The sequence below is a fragment of the Toxorhynchites rutilus genome, chromosome 3 (assembly GCF_029784135.1).
Source record: "Toxorhynchites rutilus septentrionalis strain SRP chromosome 3, ASM2978413v1, whole genome shotgun sequence".
NCBI classification, from domain to species: Eukaryota; Metazoa; Arthropoda; class Insecta; order Diptera; family Culicidae; genus Toxorhynchites; species Toxorhynchites rutilus.
In genome coordinates this window covers 241,796,841-241,813,963 of record NC_073746.1, presented here as the reverse complement: position 1 = coordinate 241,813,963, position 17,123 = coordinate 241,796,841, and the positions used below count along the sequence as shown (strand labels likewise).

The window sequence follows — 17,123 nt, the reverse complement described above, 5'->3', positions numbered from 1 at the left end:
ACACAATTGATTTCCGCTCCACGCTCGCCGGCAAACGATGTTCACTCAACAATCTTCAAATTGGATATTTGAGGAAGGGCAGAGCGAAAGCAACATTCATGTAGACTGATTGGAAGCGACAGATATTTTTAGAGACAAATGAACTGCAAAGATTAGACAGATAGTTTATCTATTGGAAATGGTATACAAATTATATCACACACAAAGGGGGGAAAGAGTTTGCGAGTTAGTGACAATCAATGTAAAGGGTGTGTCACATCAAATTGCATCACGGAAAAAACGCTGTAGAAATTTAATTTTTAGGAATTATATCTTCAGCTTTCGCTTATAATCAGATAAGAGTGTATAGATCACGTTGACCATGCTTCACTGTCAATTTTTCGTAAATTTGGAAAAATGTCGTCGAACGAAAAAGAGCGTCGTGAATTAATCCTGTGCACTCATTTCGAGAATCCGGAGTTGTCACATCGGGACATCGGTAAGATGCTGGGAATCGTCCAATCTACGGTCAGCAGAGTACTAAAACGATACTTCGAGAACCTAACCATCGACCGGAAGGTGAAGAACGGCAAAAATGGATGCTCCGTCAGTGAAAAAGATCACAAGCGCGTAGTTAAGCAATTTAGACGTGATCCGAGAAGTTCGGTCCGGGATGTCGCCAATAAGCTGAATTTGTCAAGTTCATTCGTCCAGCGGACCAAGCAGCGGGAGGGCCTGCGTACATACAAGGTTCAGAAGGCTCCTAACCGCGACGAAAGGCAAAACATGGTGGGAAAGACGCGAGCCCGGAAGCTGTACACCGAAATGCTGACGAAGCCGCATTGCCTGATAATGGACGACAAAACCTACGTCAAAGCGGACTTTCGTCAGCTGCCAGGCCTGTTGTTCTTCTCCGCAGAGGACAAATTCAGCGTTCCGGAGGAGATTCGCAAGCAGAAACTATCCAAGTTTGCCAAAAAGTACATGGTGTGGCAAGCGATCTGCTCTTGCGGAAAGCGGAGCGCCTCCTTCGTGATGACCGGCACGGTAAACGGGCAGGTTTACCATAAGGAGTGTCTACAGAAGCGCTTACTACCACTATTGAAGCAGCACGAGGGCCCGATCATCTTCTGGCCGGATCTCGCATCGTGCCACTATTCAAAGGACGTGTTGGAGTGGTACGAAGCCAACGGGGTCACCTTCGTGCCAAAGGAAATGAACCCCCCCCCCAACGCGCCGGAGCTTCGCCCAATAGAGAAATATTGGGCGATTATGAAGCAGGCCCTCCGGAAGAACCCAAAAGTTGTCAAATCGGAGGCGGACTTCAAGAGAAAATGGATTTCTGTTCAAAAAAAACTACAACCTGACGTTGTACAGAACCTTATGGACGGGGTAAAGAGGAAGGTGCGAGCATACGGGCTTGGGCTCGAAGTATGAATAAAAAGAAAATGCCAAAAGTTGTTTAATAGTTTTTATTTTACTGTCTAAAATTTTCAAAAGGATCGGTCTACTGGGCGAATTTCTACAGCGTTTTTTCCGTGATGCAATTTGATGTGACACACCCTTTATCATGTATAGACCAAACATGAGAAAATGGAAAATAAAATGTGCAACAGTTTTGCGCAATTGCTTCTTCTGCTTAATATTTTATTTCGCTACAAACAAATTGAACGTTTTCAGTTCACTTTAAAGACATATAACTCGTACACCGTTTATCATTCGAATGAAGTGATTATCATGTCACTTCGTTCAGTCGACAAAGAGGTATTAAGGATCAAAATCTTCTGCCTCCAATGTAAGGCTCTCGTTTTCGTATTGGTGAAATGGCTCTTCCCGCCAAAGCCCGTAAACGACAGCCATATCGTGTGAAGAGTTCTAATGGTGGATACGCGACGAGGGACTAGTTCTCCTGGATTGAGCCGTGAGCGAGTCAACACGGTAATCGGCAAACTTCAGTATAAAGATTGTCGGAATTCGTTTTCCTTTATTGTAGTTCCGCGAGTTCTAACAAGTGTGTAATTCGGGAACAAAGAGTAATATCGATTGATCGCTGCAGACAGATGAGTCAACCGGAAGAGGTCGTGGGTGGACAACGAGGAACACCGTCTAGGAGTCTTAAGGAAACAATAGGAGACAGTTTCCTTCAAGACGTATCCTGAACCGAAGGATGTGGTCGGTGGAGGTAAGCCTGAATCTGGGGTGACATTGCGCATTTCGAAACGAGTGATTTTTGTTCGTTTCGACCACTTTGCAATGAATGAGAGTTATCCATTATATTTTTTGCCATTCAAATTTATCTAGCCCACCTTCATAGAACATTTATTACTTAATTTCTAAATTTAGTTCGTTGTCGCGCAATATATATATATTTCACATTTATTGAAGGAAACTTCAAAACCTCAAGGTAAGTTTAATGAATATATGAATCTATATACAATAATCATTATAAACTTTGAATAATCTATCAAGCATTGTTCAAAATTAAATGGCATCCATGATTGAAACTCAACGAACGTAGAAATTGAAATGTCAACAGCAATTGAACGAAAAGGTTGTCGACACACATCGAGCGCGACTCGACATGCTGGGTTGAATCGAAAAAGTTGGTCCGACCTAAATTGCCAGTTGCTTAGTGTGTATGCTCCCATTTGATTACACATGCTCTCAACTTTTTTTACTTTTTTCCCAACCTAGGTTGCCTAGTGTGTAGATGGCCTTACTCGTTCCGAAATGCGCGATGCCACCCCTGAATGTGACCCTGAATCAGCGTCCTCACTGAGCGCGCAAGGAGCGATTAGTTGCAATCAGTCTTATGGCGGGTTTACATTAGGGAGATCTATAGCTATAGATGGATTTATTCACGTGAAAATAGGTGTAAACGGGTGAGAATAAATATGATACACTTATTCGAGGTATATATAACTGGAATAAGTTCAGCATCTATAAACGCTTGAGAATTTCTCACTGGTGAGAAATCACTAAAGTTGGATGTAGTTCTACTTCAGGTGAATAAATTCACCTAAAATATTAGGCTGTCAAAAAAGTCCTGCGATATTTTTTTTTAAATTTTCATTTGTTCATAAAATTAGTTACCATCATCTGTTTTAAGTCAAATATGCGCCGTTTTGTTCGATGACTTGTTCCCAACGAGATGCCAACTTCATAATACCCCTGTTATAGAAGCTCGCTTCCTTATTGGCAAAAAACTCGGATAGCCAATTTTCACAGGCCTCTTTTGTGGCTAACTTCTGACTACCTAGCTCGTTCGCCATGGACAAAAACAGGTGGTAGTCACTTGGTGCAAGGTCCGGACTATACGGCGGATGCAAAAGAACCTCCCATCCGAGCTCCCGGAGCTTCTGGCGCGTCACCAAAGAAGTGTGTGGCCTGGCGTTGTCCTGATGGAAGACAATGCGGCCTCTGTTTATCAAAGATGGCCTCTTCTTCATGAGTGCTACCTTCAAGCGGTCCAGTTGTTGGCAGTACAGGTCCGAATTGAGCGTTTGGCCATAGGGAAGCAGTTCATAATAGATTATTCCTTGACAATCCCACCAAACACACAGCAGAACCTTCCTGGCCGTTAATGAGGGCTTGGCCACCGTCTGAGCCGCTTCAGCGGGCTTCGATCACGACCGTTTGCGCTTCACGTTGTAGTAAGTGACCCACTTTTCATCGCCAGTCACCATCCGCTTCAGAAACGGGTCGATTTTGTTGCGATTCACATGCGGTCAAAGATGTTTTTTGCGTCAACGTGTGTGGCACCCATACATCGAGCTTCTTTGTGAATCCAAGCTTCTTCAAATGGTTAATAACGGTTTGATGACTTATCCCCAGCTCTTGGCCGATGCTACGGCTGCTACTATGCCGGTCTTTCTCGGATAATTCAGCGATTTTGTCGCAATTTTCGACGACAGGCCTTCCGGAGCGTGGCGCATCTTCGACGACCTCTACACCAGAACGAAAACGTTGAAACCATCGTTGTGCGGTGGAAATGGAAACTGTATCTGGTCCATAAACTGCATAAATTTTATTGGCAGCTTGAGATGCATTTTTGCCTTTGTCATAGTAGTACTGTAAAATATGTCGGATTTTCTCTTTATTTTGCTCCATATTTGCGACACTATAACTCACGAACGACTTAACCAAACAAAACAATGTCAAGGAATATATTATAGCGACTATATTATAAAATACCTTTCCAACAAGCTATAGTATGACTCGATACAATGAATACAACTAGAACTACGCGCTTACAACGACACCTCGCGGAAATACCGCAGGACTTTTTTGACAGCCTAATATGAATATATTCATTATAGAAGTTCACGCTAGTGTAAACGGTTGATGCGATTTCTATAAATCTCATCATATTTCTTCACATGAATATATCACTAGTCTAAACCCACCCTTAGTATATGACGGATGGACGATGCATCACCTTGATATTCTCTCTTTTCGTTGCAGACCCGCCCTGCCCTCATGACCCTATCACGAGCTGCTCTCAGAAAAAAGAGACATTACAAACAAAAGAAATCTGCGAGAATTAGTTTATAAAAATAAATTAGAATCACGAATTTAAATATAAGTTCACTAAATTAAAATAAATAACCCTTGAAAACATTTTGCACACAAAGGTAGGGGCATATCGTCATATGATCATTTTCTGCGTGACATAATTATTGTAAGAGGTGAATTTTTGTTATATTTGCTCAACGTTCTGCAGATTTGTACTGATTTGACACGTTTCATTTTCCACTGATTTGTTATGAAATTATTCAGGAATTGTTTCTTATGAATTGATCGCTCATAATTAAATCCGGATTTGACTAAAGAAATACTTTTCATCCTATGGATGATGGGCCAATTAAAGTCATTGGCCATCAAAAGACGTTCAAATTAATATCTAATGATCCGGAATCAAAGGACAGTTATGACTACGAATTGGGGAATAAAAATAGCATATTTTCACTGCTCTTCTGTGTACAAGCATTCAACTGATGGTCGTGTTCGTGATCGTGCATTCATTCCTGGTGTGATAGCTACAACCGATGAAATACATTCAAAGTCACGTTCACAGTACATATTGAGCGATAACTTTTACACAAGGGCACGGTGTAAACGTCACCAAAACATCGACCGTTTACGAGACTGGTTCAACGTGTTAAAAATTTCGAGTTTCGTTCCGAATAAAGAACATTTGCAACATTCTTCTGTAGGAACCTTGAAACACTGCGATCATTAGATTGATCTATTGTAGTGATTTGCAACATTCACTACTTTTGTTTTTTCCATTCGAAAAAACGACCGAAGCACATCGTTTGTTAGTGTCGCAAAATAATCAATGAGACGGAGAATGACTGCTGAAATGACTAGACAGAGAGGGAATGGTTGCGGTCAGATCGATTATCCCCATGATAAAGGAAGTCAAAAATTAACACCCCAACTACAGGTAAACTTCGATATAACGTACATTTCACTTTCAAAATTGTATCGAATTGTACGTTATATCGAAGCATAATAAAGTACTCACAAACGTAGTCTATAATACATTATTGTGTTGCTGTTTTAGTAAAGTCAATGAATAACTTCAATCAGAAGACGAAGCCAGCCTTTCTCATGATGTTTCCCTTCGTACTGTTGATTAAAGCATGTTTCATTTAGAATCCGGAATTACAAAACTAGCTGTATTTCGGGATTGATTGAAGGTACAAAACTTGTTTTAGCATCACAATACAGATAATTCATTGTTCTATCAAGAAAAAAATATTGTTTTTTTTTCCTCTACACTTTGGAAATGTGTACGTTATATCGAGGTAAAATGTACGTTATATCGAGTGTACGTTATAACGAGGGTACGTTATATCGAAGTTTCCCTGTATTATCCAAATCATAAATGGCACATCTGTCACGGAATTCATGAAAATCGGACGGTTCTGTCCCTCGCATACGGCCGCACTGAATTATGTGATGAACCCAAATGCCGCATCTGCCCAAAAAAGGTACAGTTCGGATGATGATTGTAGCGCAGATCTCACCCCACCTACATGATACAGAAGAAGATCGCCTGTCTTCGCTTCACAAAAGGAATCTCCACCAAGAAGTATCGAAATAACTAAAGGAAAGGGCCCGTTAGCCAGATACAGAAACGTTTGGTCAGGGCTCGTGAGCCTTCCTCGAATCTGAATAGTTTACGACCTCATAGAACAGCTTACCGAAACCAAGTGAGAGGAAGAACTCGAGAAGGAGCAAAAAGGATGGAACAAAAAAATCAAACATCAATTCCTGACCGATACGGAATCCGGCAGTAAGATGGAAATTGAAATGATCAATGACTAAAAAGATATGTGAAGCTTCCAAAACGGCTGAGTTCAACATCCAAATAAATGGGAGTTTTTTGACGAACGTTCTAAAAGCAGAAAAACTGAAAAATTGCCTATCCACCAAAGAATATCCCAGAAATAATTAATAATAATTAATGATAAACGTATGCATTAAAAAATTAGCTAATTTCGGATGGTGACCAAAAACTACAAAAAATATTTAAATGGAACAAATTTTACCCAAATCTCACGTTTATTGAACCTTCTACAAAAATGCTTCGACGACCTCATCAGTTGATTTGCGGCAACCATGGTGAAAACAGTCAAACAAGTAAGCTCGATGCTTCGTTCGTACTGCCAGCTTCACCCCGGAGCGTACAGAATAGACATCGGATGGACACTTCATGTCCACCGGACATAGCCGATTCAGCATTTACAACGTCCTCTACCCTTTGGAAATAGGTGAGAACGTGGAACGGAAGCCTGGTTTCGGCCGCCCGACGGTGCTGCGTGACCATAGACAGCCCTATTCTGTATTCCGACGGATTACCATTTCGTTCGAAATCGTTGTTTCGTTGGAGCTATAATTTCGCTTCACCTATTTCGAACGTTTTGCCCCTTTAATGTTCTAAGAGAAATAGATCGAACAAAATGCAAAAACAACTCGAACGGAATACAGAATGGAATTTAATCAAGTCGTTCCAAATACTTGATTCGATTTCGATTTCGAATCGATCGAAATACAGAATAGAGGTGAGAGTGCAGCAGACGCTGAAGAGGAAGATCGAGCGCAATGTGGTACCTTGGGCCGGGAGGTCGGTGCAACTGAAGTACCTGGTCAAAATATACATTTTTATGCATAAGCGTCAGTCGAGGCCGGTCGTGTCTAAGCAGCAGGCAATCACCCAGAAGAAGCGGCTGGAGGTGCTGGTTAGGAACATTCTTGGGCATAATCTTGTTGACGCTGGACAGCAACGACTGACAGGGAACCGGGTACTTTACGGCTCCCAGCACCAAATATATATCCAACACGAAGTTCCTGAAGAAGGTCCTCCTGTGGCTGAGAATCAGCAAGAAGAAAATTTCCAAGCCGCTTTCTTTTCCTGCGGGACTTGCGGGAGATACAGTACGAAGTATCTACCGTAAGTTGCCGCCTTCAACGAGAAGTATCACGCGGAGGAGGATGTGGTCTTTTGGCTAGACCTGACCTCGGTCCATCATGTCAAGAGATCATTGGAGGAGATGAAAATGCTGAATATAATCAATCTACCATTACCAAACATTTCAAAGACCATTCTTTCCAGGCCTCATCTTTCTCCAACTACTACCAACAGTTTCCATTCCAAAGTTCTGAACTCTCTCTTTGATACAGATCTTGACGCGGAAGGGCTAAAATGGACTCTGCAAGGTACATGGTTGGTCCGTCGGTCCTGATGATGATCGGTTCAGTTATATTTGATAATGTAAGTTATATTTTGATATTCCTTAAAAATGGATTCTTATACTATGTAAAACGCCTAACAATCTTAAGACATCTAACTTTATGGATGCATCAATCAGAACTTTCTTTGTCTACATATTTCACCAGACCTTCACTCCAATGCAGAATACCACACTCTTCTCAAGAATCTTCCATTTATGAGTACAACCATCCTATCGTCTTTCTCGAACAAAATTTGGGTCAGCGAGAAACCTCTGAAAACTGGAAGAAAGGACTATTGATTCCTATTCCGGAATCTGATAGAAACTTTTTGCTTGCCAACCAATTGCTCTACTGAACTATATAAATAAGATTCTCAAGAAAATGATTAACAGATGATTTCTAGCTATAAGAGAGTCTTTTCGACATACATCAGTTTGCTTTTCGCCACAACAGTAGTACCGATTACCTCATTGAACTTGAGGATCGCTTTTATTCCTACCTAGAATGGTGACATTGGGCCCTATTATATTAATCGAATCGGGAAGTCGATACTATCACTATCACACCGAACAAAATTTCGTATTTTGTAAATCGAGATAATCTCTTACCGAGCTCCAGCTTATGTATTGCAAATTGAATATATTTAAGCAAACCAAAACAAAGTAATACTCTAAAGATATGCAACAAGCAAACCAACCAACTCGAAAAATTCTGGCAGTTACACCGATAGCTATCACTCGATCGATGCTATCGACTTGCTCAATATCTATAATAGTAATATAGAGCTGTGTTTTCTATAGATACTGTTTTATTTGAACAAAATGCCATAAAGATACCCTGAGTCTCGAACTGTTTCAACAGGCATAACAATCCTATCTGGTTGGCCTCCGACAACATTGTCAAATCTTCTCCCGACCATAACCCATAACTTTCTAATCACCAAAAAAGATCCTTCCAACCCACCGCAGACCCTATCCATTCCTTACATCGATCTTTGTGGCAAATATCCGCACTGAATTTTATCTGGTCTCATATCATATTTTAAAATTGAACATTAATCGTATTTCAACTCATTTTTTATTTTAGTGCATAATACATCAATCATCCAACCATATCAATATATTCATAGTTAACGCACCGCTCCGTACTAAGTCGCAACCAGTTGCACTTTATCGCCCTCCTCGCTGGCAACAGTAACTTCCTTACTTTCCTCTTTTTTCTCTGCCGGTGGTTCATCGTCAACACGATACGTGATGTACGCCGGGGACTTGGGAGGCAGCCAATCGGGAATAATTTTCTCGTGAAGTCGCCAAACGCCATACTCGTTCGATAAATGCTTTTCGAAAACCACATACTCAAGGCAATCTTTCGCGAGCATCTCGCTGCCATGCATTAACCGCCCGAATCGGTCATAAATGGCCAGGGTTTGCTGGGTGTGAAATCGAACCGTGACCTGTGCAAATATGTTCTCCTTAGTTATGACGTCGGTGCAGCGTGCATGAACCACTCGTGGGGGCTCTAGAGACTTCAAAAACTTCCAGTGAATTGTTTTGTCCAACACGTTATGCATGAGTTCAGGGTAGGCTCTCTCGGTAACAATCTCACGGAGTCTGTACTTGTTTTTCGCCGCTAGTGTGTTATGCGCATCAATGTAAATATCCTGTGCTTGGGCTGCGAATTCTTTCGACTCAAATTCATCATCATAATTGCGAATTTTCCTTATCGCCATCATAGATTTGGTCTTCTTTTCCACTATCTCAAACTTTTGCATTGCACCTTCTTTGGAAACCGCAGACATTTTACCATCGCCTTCCGGTGGAACATATGGCTCAAAAACACCTCCAGTGCAGCTAATGTGGAAAGGTCTTTCCAGCCATGGTCGCGGTGGGAGAATACCACGCTCCTTCATCCGAGACTTGATCTGCTCACGACTCATGTCTTCAGCTCGCTCGTTTAGATTTGGGATATCTACCTTCACGAACTTCGCTATACGCAATCGCTTCCATTTAGGATCCCAGTGCTTGGTTCGCCGATGGCGAACTTGCTGCTGCTGTTGTACAACAGTATTCTGAAGGCATGGTGCTAGAAAACCCGCGGAAGGTATCTGGGAATTGACTGGGGGATGAATATTGAACATTGTGGAAATATAAGATAACGTAATACCTGTAAAAACTTTGAACTAATGCGGCTCAGTGCTGTAATCGATGCCATAATCCTGCTTTCAGGTAACTAATCTTTGTTTTTAAAGTGTCAGTGAGATTGACAATTTACCTCAATGATAAGCAGTGATGCCAAACCTTTTTTTTTCTAATTAACCGGACACGAAAAAATCTCTTCATATGTCTTCACAATAGTATTCAAAGTACGACTATTTTGTCACTAAGTGGGTAGGGGAAACGTCTCATGGGGAAATAACACAAGAGAAAGTGATAGGGTGATTGTTCACCTGAAGTGTGAAAGAAAGAGGCTGATCCCAAGCGACTGCATTTCCATTATAATTTTAGTGGTATTCAGTTAATAGGTCGTATGAATAGAACAAAGTATTTACATATTCTGCCCGTTTCCAAGTAAAGTAAACTTTCCTAGTATTTACTTGAATCCGTATGAATAAAAGTTTACTTTACTAATTTGATTTTCGAATTCGAACATAGTTTTTACTTTGTCAAACATCTATCAACTGATTGTTTAGGTTTCGTTTCAGAACGTTTTTTTCGACAAAGCGTGAATTCGCGATGAAAAAGGAATAGGTCCCTATCTCGTTAGTGTAATACCTATCATATTAGAAGACACGAAGCCAGTTTTCAAATGTTAAAATTTGAATGAAAATGTTCACATCATGTTATTTAATCACTTAAAACACTTTTTTCCGACTTTTATTTAACCCTTTGTCTATACATTTTCAACATCATTACTGAAACTTTTCATTATAATATAAAGTTGTCTTCAAAAACAATATCGTACAAGAGTTTTTCACCACCTGCAAACAAAAGTGTTTTTCATTTGAACAGAATGCCAAATTGGTACGGAAAGGTTATTTTTCATTCATAATTTAAATTTTAAAAACGTGTTCATTCCGCCTGAAAAAACAATAATTTTTTTTACGCTCCCCTGAACTAGTAAACGAAGCTCAATGCCATCAATGCGGATCGTTAACTTGTTTAACTTCAAGCGCAAGATAGCAGCATTAAACATAAATCGGATATGACGAATGAACACGAATGATAGTGTTTTTAAATCCAAAGTATGCTCATGAGCATACTTGATAATAACGAAGTAAATACATGATGAATGCTGTTTTATTCATACGAAATCAGCTAAACATCCATTTTCGAAAAGTAAATACTTTGTTGTTTCTTTTATTCATACCAAACGTAGTAAAAACTTAATCTCACTGCTCGACTGCTCGAATGAAGTAAAGTAAAGGTGAATTTTGTTTTTATTCATACGGCCTAATATCTGTTAATATTAGTAATTTACCTTTTGTACGTGGTTGGTATTTAGTCAGACCGGACTAACCCAGCAAACATTAAATCGCATAACAAGCGTATATATAACATCATATGCCCTAAATTTTGGTTGGCATATAATGCGCCTAATTGGCATATGCATGCAAAAGTGGAGGCCATATACATACATGACGAATGCTTACCGAATTAGTTTGGATGAATATGCAACTTTGGCCGACTATAATAGCGATTATGTTGATATTGAATTGCGATCTAATATGAATATATTCATGAATTGTCAACGCACCTAATACGACCTTTGCCATACTCATATACGATTTATTACAGACATAGAAAAAAAACAAATGGCGCAAAATATTCTCATAAAATGTTTATTATAACCTCACGAATCGCCATTTTTATATATGAGTATTTATATTTGTAGAAATAATAATTATTAAATTTACTTGTGTTGAGAGTGGAATATAAATGTTTAAAATGACACAGATTGATGTTTGGTGAAAACTGATCCGATGTAGGTTCGAATCCGGTCGTCTGTATTATCGTTTTGCTGCATGTTTCATTAGAAGTATGCTTCATCGAACATCAGCAATTTCGAGTGCTGACATTCAGCAGTTCATTTTTGTAAATCCATAAAAAATCTATGGTTTCCAGTAATAGATTGAAATTAAACACGTTTTATGAAATCATTAAAAATTAAAAATAAATTACCATCATCAATGAAGTCCTTGAATTGCTTTATTCCTGCAATCAAATCAAAATCCAAATTGTTTTGTTTTGGTGATTCATTCAACATTCCATTTTCATCTGTTAATTGGTTATGAGTTTCGCTCATATTTGTTTCGATCCGTTTAGCTTCTCTCCAGCGGTTGCTATGTTTTGTGAGTAATCGACTATAAGAGCCACTTTTTTTAAATTTAGTTATTTTATTCTTCCGTATGTGTTCAGACATTGCTGTTATGAAATTAAACTTGTCAATGTTAAAGCATTTTATTGACATTTCAATATGATGTCATATGTTCTTTATTACGATCTAATATGATTTACTGTTTCATGATTTTCTTCAGCATACAACACGATTTACTGCAGTACTGAATCGATTTAAATTATACGCTTATACGACATACAATCAGCGTAATATACCCAGCAAACATTAAATCGCATAACAAGCGTGCCCTAAAATTTGGTTGGCATATAATACGCCTAACTGGCATATGCATGCAAAAGTGGAGGCCATATACATACATGGCAAATGCTTACCGAATTTGTTTGGATGAATATGAAACTTTGACCGGCTATAATAGCGATTATGTTGGAATTGAATTGCGATCTAATATGAATATATTCATGAATTGTCAAAGCACCAAATACGACTTTTGCCATACTCATATACGATTTATTACAGACATAGAAAAAAAACAAATGGCGCAAAATATTTTCGTGAAATGTTTATTATAACCTCTCGAATCGCCATTTTTATATATGAGTATTTATGTTCGTAGAAATAATAATTGTTTGATTGACTTATGTTGGGAGTGGAATATGAATGTTTAAAATGACACAGATTGATGACAATGTACATCATAAAACTGATGTTTATTATACCGAATTGCGACTTAATTTGATAATGATATATAAAATCGAGTTTTTACATTTTATGCGATTTCCAATATACACGATACATACTTTGATTGATATTATATGCGATTATGATTTATTCTGATTTCTTGTAAGACTTAGCACGTGCAAAATTATACGATTAAATGTTTGCTGGGAAGTAACATAAATATGATTTCGAGTGAATCGAACTTAAAGTTTGAAGCTGTGTAGTTTTAGTAGGTTCCAATCATTCTTCCCAATGTTTTTTCTACAGCTCTTAGTAACTCTTTAGCAAGTTAGTGTGATGATATTATTACACAAAAAACTCTTTAAGGTAAATCAAGAGGAATTTGAGACTGGCTATTTGTATTTGGCACACGCTAATAGCGAATTCGTTTTTAAAACTGAGTTAGGGCCAAACTGATTCTGTAATAAAAATAACGTTTTCAGTTTCACGAACGCGGTGGTTTGTTGGTGTGCGTTATATAGTCTGATTTGTTTATATCTGCGATGGCAAATGTACAGTGTCGACGTCTGGTGGCGATATTAGTGGTTGGGAGGTAAATTATTCTCTATCAGATCAGAAGGGCCAAGTGCAGTGTAGAAATACAAAAGTTTAAATGAAAATGTTTACTTCATATTGTTTGATTACCTAACACATGTAGTCCTGACACTCACTTTACATTTGTTGATGCATTTCCTGTTTGTTCCGCAAGTAATTATTATTATTATAAAAAATCATCATCAGACACAGTTTTCGTTCAATATATTATATCAATATCGTCAGGTTTTCCATTTTCATAGTCTTTATTTTTAGATTTTCCAAAACAATACTTGAAACTAGACAGTTCAGTATAGTTGTATTCGTGAACCCGAGTGCGAACCCGTAAAACACCTCAGTGCGAAACTAACAGCTTTCGGGTTAAACCTAGTGCGAAACTAGGTTGAAACTGAGTGAATAAAAAAACGTTTTGACAGCAGTTAGTGTGGCACTGGGGTTGGAACTGAACATAAACGAATTCGCTATAACTATCCAAAAAATATTCTCCAGAGACTCGGTCCACTATGCCTTTGATGATGAAATCATATCATTCATTCAGTATGCAGTCGACATGGATTTTGAACTGTACAATTTCCTCCACTAAACCAATACAATAAAACAAACTGGGTTCATGGCTTAAACAGTATTTTATTTACTAAGACTATTCGATTAATATGTGTTTTCAAGGACAATTCTAAGAAATTCTAAAGAAAAACAGTTTAGCGTGATTTTGAAAAGTGTACTTGCAGTCAATGAAAGATCACGGTGCGACTTGAAATCGATCATGAAAAGTTAAGTAATTATTTTTTTTTTACTTTTTGGCACTTGGTCCACCCTTTCTGAACAAGATATAATAATATTTTCGACCAACTTTTCAATAACTATGTTTATTTTTATATTACAATGTGTTTCAATGTGAGTTACTTTTCCGTGTTCATTGAAGGACAAAGGTAAGAATCTTCTGATGCGGTGAAATTAAACATTTCATTTCCGGGTCAGAAAAACGTGGCTTCTCTCTAGTCGCTATGATCGTATGCACTTGGTCCACTCTAACTGTATACTATTATCAGTTTTTAATGATCATTCAAAATAAATTTATGGCATAAACCTGGCTAAACATAAATGTGATCTGACAAAAGTAGAATGTAGGTTAAGATTTGTTTGATTGTTTACTACTATTAATTTTTTTTTTTCATATTTTATTACATAGTTCGATCTTACTGAACACTGACCACATAGGAAAGTCGTTTGCAATGTAAAGTGTCTTATTAAATGGAGATCACGAGTCGTGCACAAGCGTTTTTGGTGTCCTGTTTAAAAAAAACAACATCATACATTCAAGATCGCTGTTTTAATGTACAGTAAGTCACCTCTAATTAGACATACCGAGGCACCACTCAGTGTCGCATTGGAGGCGATTGTGACCTGTAATTGAGCGATTGTGACCTGTAATTCGCGATGACAGTGGTACAGTGTCGACGTCTGGTGGTGACTTTCAATCTGGGGTCATAATGTGGATTATTCGTGTCGCATCACATGTCTGTTTACAAAAATGTCCGCGTCGTTAGGCGTCGTGCACAAATTAAGTAACGCGAGTAGAAGGGAGGGGGTCTAAGTTGTGTTACTCAATGTGACATAGGGGGGAAGGGATAGCCGTGATCGTTACGTAACAAAATTCCATTTTTATTCCTGAATAAATTCATGCACTCCCATATGTTTGAGCAGCTATCTCAGATTCTGGGACCGAATGAGGTGTGTTTCCTGAGCCAAGATGATAAAGCACGTGTTGTCATGGCTGCTCAACATAAGCTTGTTCCGTCTGTTTTCGTAGGAAGCAAGATAAAGATAGAGCACCTTGGACATGCTGAAGCAGTTCAATACAGTGGTCCAATGTACGTTATTGTTCGTTCAAGAAAGCACTGTTCTTCGGACGCATTTTCTCATGGGCTCGTTTTCAAAAAGGTGTGCAAGCTACCTGAATTCGAGATTTTTCGGTATCAACTAATATTAAAGCCAGTAATCAGAATGAATGTGAATGGAGAACTAGACGAGAACCCTCGTATTAAAAAGGTCATAGATATTTTTCGATTTGTCATTTTAATCAGATGAATCTGGATGCAGTATTCGTTGTTACAAATGCTCCGGGACGCAATGTTTTCAACCGAGTTGAACGTCGGATGGCTCCTCTTTCCCGGAAGTTAGTAGGTTCAATACTTAGATTAAAATCTCATAACAAGCGACCTGAAACTAGAAATGAAACCAGTTTGGAAACATTTTGAGTATGCAGGGAAATCATTAGCTGATGTGTGGAACAACCTAGCGGTCCCATCAATGCCGAATATCGGGTTTTTCAAAAAGAACGCTACAATTTTTTTTTCTAAATAAAACAAAAACGGTCTTGGATATCAATGAAATTCTTTATTTATGTGAGAGCGCATTTGGTCGGTGTTAAGTCAGACCGGACCATATGACATTTTTATGATTTCGAGAAAAACGAGCTTAAAGTTTGATGCTATAAGGGTGTTGCATTTAGCATTCTTAACAATTTCGATACGTTATTCCTACTATACGCATGATTTTCCAAATCTGATTAATGTGGTATGTAGCTAACGAAATGCTTAACCTAATGCAATTAATAACACGAAATTTTCAATTTTGCGACATGGTCCCCTCTGACTTAACACCGACCATTTGATTCCATTATGTATGGAACTCGATTTCTTTTGCATGACCACCACGGGCACGCTTACAGAAATCCAGACACTGAACCCAATTTTCGACGGGTTTCAAGCATAAATCGGCCGATACTGCTGCAATTTCACGTTCGATATTTGTACGAAGTTCATCAATCGTCGCTAGCTTGTTGGCATATACCATAGACTTGACGTAGCACCACAGGATATAGTCTAACGGCGTCAAATCGCACGATAGAGGCGGTCAATTGACTGGGCCATTCGTGAGATAACACGCTCACTAAGCTTGGTTTTCAATGAATCGATTGTTAAATTCTCCACATATTGGCCAAGTCCATATCATCCAATTCTGGCCAAAAATATTCGGTTATCATTGAGCGGTAGGGATTCCCATTCACATATTCAGCATATTTTGCTCACTGACGAAGCCATTCAGTCAGAAATCAGCCTAATCGCTGAAGATGATTTTTCGATGAAAATCTGGATAATTTTCAAGTTGTTGTTCAGCCCAATTCACGAACATACGATGCTTCTGGTGGTCAAGCGGCTTCAGTTTTCGCCACAACGATGTCACAGAGATGCCCAACGCTTGAGAACGACGTGTGAGAGATTGATTTGGGCCGTCCTCAATTGATGCGCTAGCGGCAGCAATATTCTCGACACTACGGGCACTTCTTTGTCTCACTGGCACGGGAACATTTCGTACTTGTTGATCTGGCAGGACGATTATGACGACCATAAATCGGACGTAGCGCTCTCAAAATTGAGGCGATTGACTCCGAATTTTGGTAATAAATTTTAATAATCTCGACTTGTTGTTGAATCGTATGTCTTTCCATTATGAAAATGGCACCAATCCCAACAGATGTGAGCATAAATTTTAGTTCTATGTTTCTTCGAAATTTTATAAATTTATCGAAAGTTCTTCCGAAGTCACTACTTGCATATAAGGACTTCCGTATGAACATTTGATTCCAATCCTCAGATCGGAATGTCTGATGTCTGTGTTTTACATTGATATTTTCATTTACTTAAAAAAGCTAAAGTATTATGAAAATTTTTCAAAAGATTTTTGACTACTTTGCTTTGTTACTTCGGACG

General features: G+C 38.8%; 1 protein-coding gene across 1 annotated transcript; it reads right to left on the bottom strand.

Moving 5' to 3' along the window:
- Positions 1-8,780: 8,780 nt before the first annotated feature.
- Positions 8,781-10,028, bottom strand: LOC129776534 (probable 39S ribosomal protein L45, mitochondrial). Its single transcript, XM_055782238.1, has 2 exons — positions 9,886-10,028; positions 8,781-9,826 (listed from the first exon to the last, which is right to left on the bottom strand). Exons 1-2 carry the CDS (start codon positions 9,931-9,933, stop codon positions 8,870-8,872), a joined length of 1,005 nt encoding a protein of 334 aa, XP_055638213.1. The 5' UTR covers positions 9,934-10,028; the 3' UTR covers positions 8,781-8,869.
- Positions 10,029-17,123: the final 7,095 nt, after the last annotated feature.

What these genes read in the sequence shown, in the direction of transcription:
- LOC129776534 (XM_055782238.1), bottom strand. Translation starts at nt 9,933, where the DNA reads ATGGCATCGATTACAGCACTGAGCCGCATTAGTTCAAAGTTTTTACAG. An exon ending in TTAGTTCAAAGTTTTTACAG is followed by an intron (nt 9,827 to 9,885) that starts GTATTACGTTAT and finishes GTCAATTCCCAG; the next exon opens with ATACCTTCCGCGGGTTTTCT.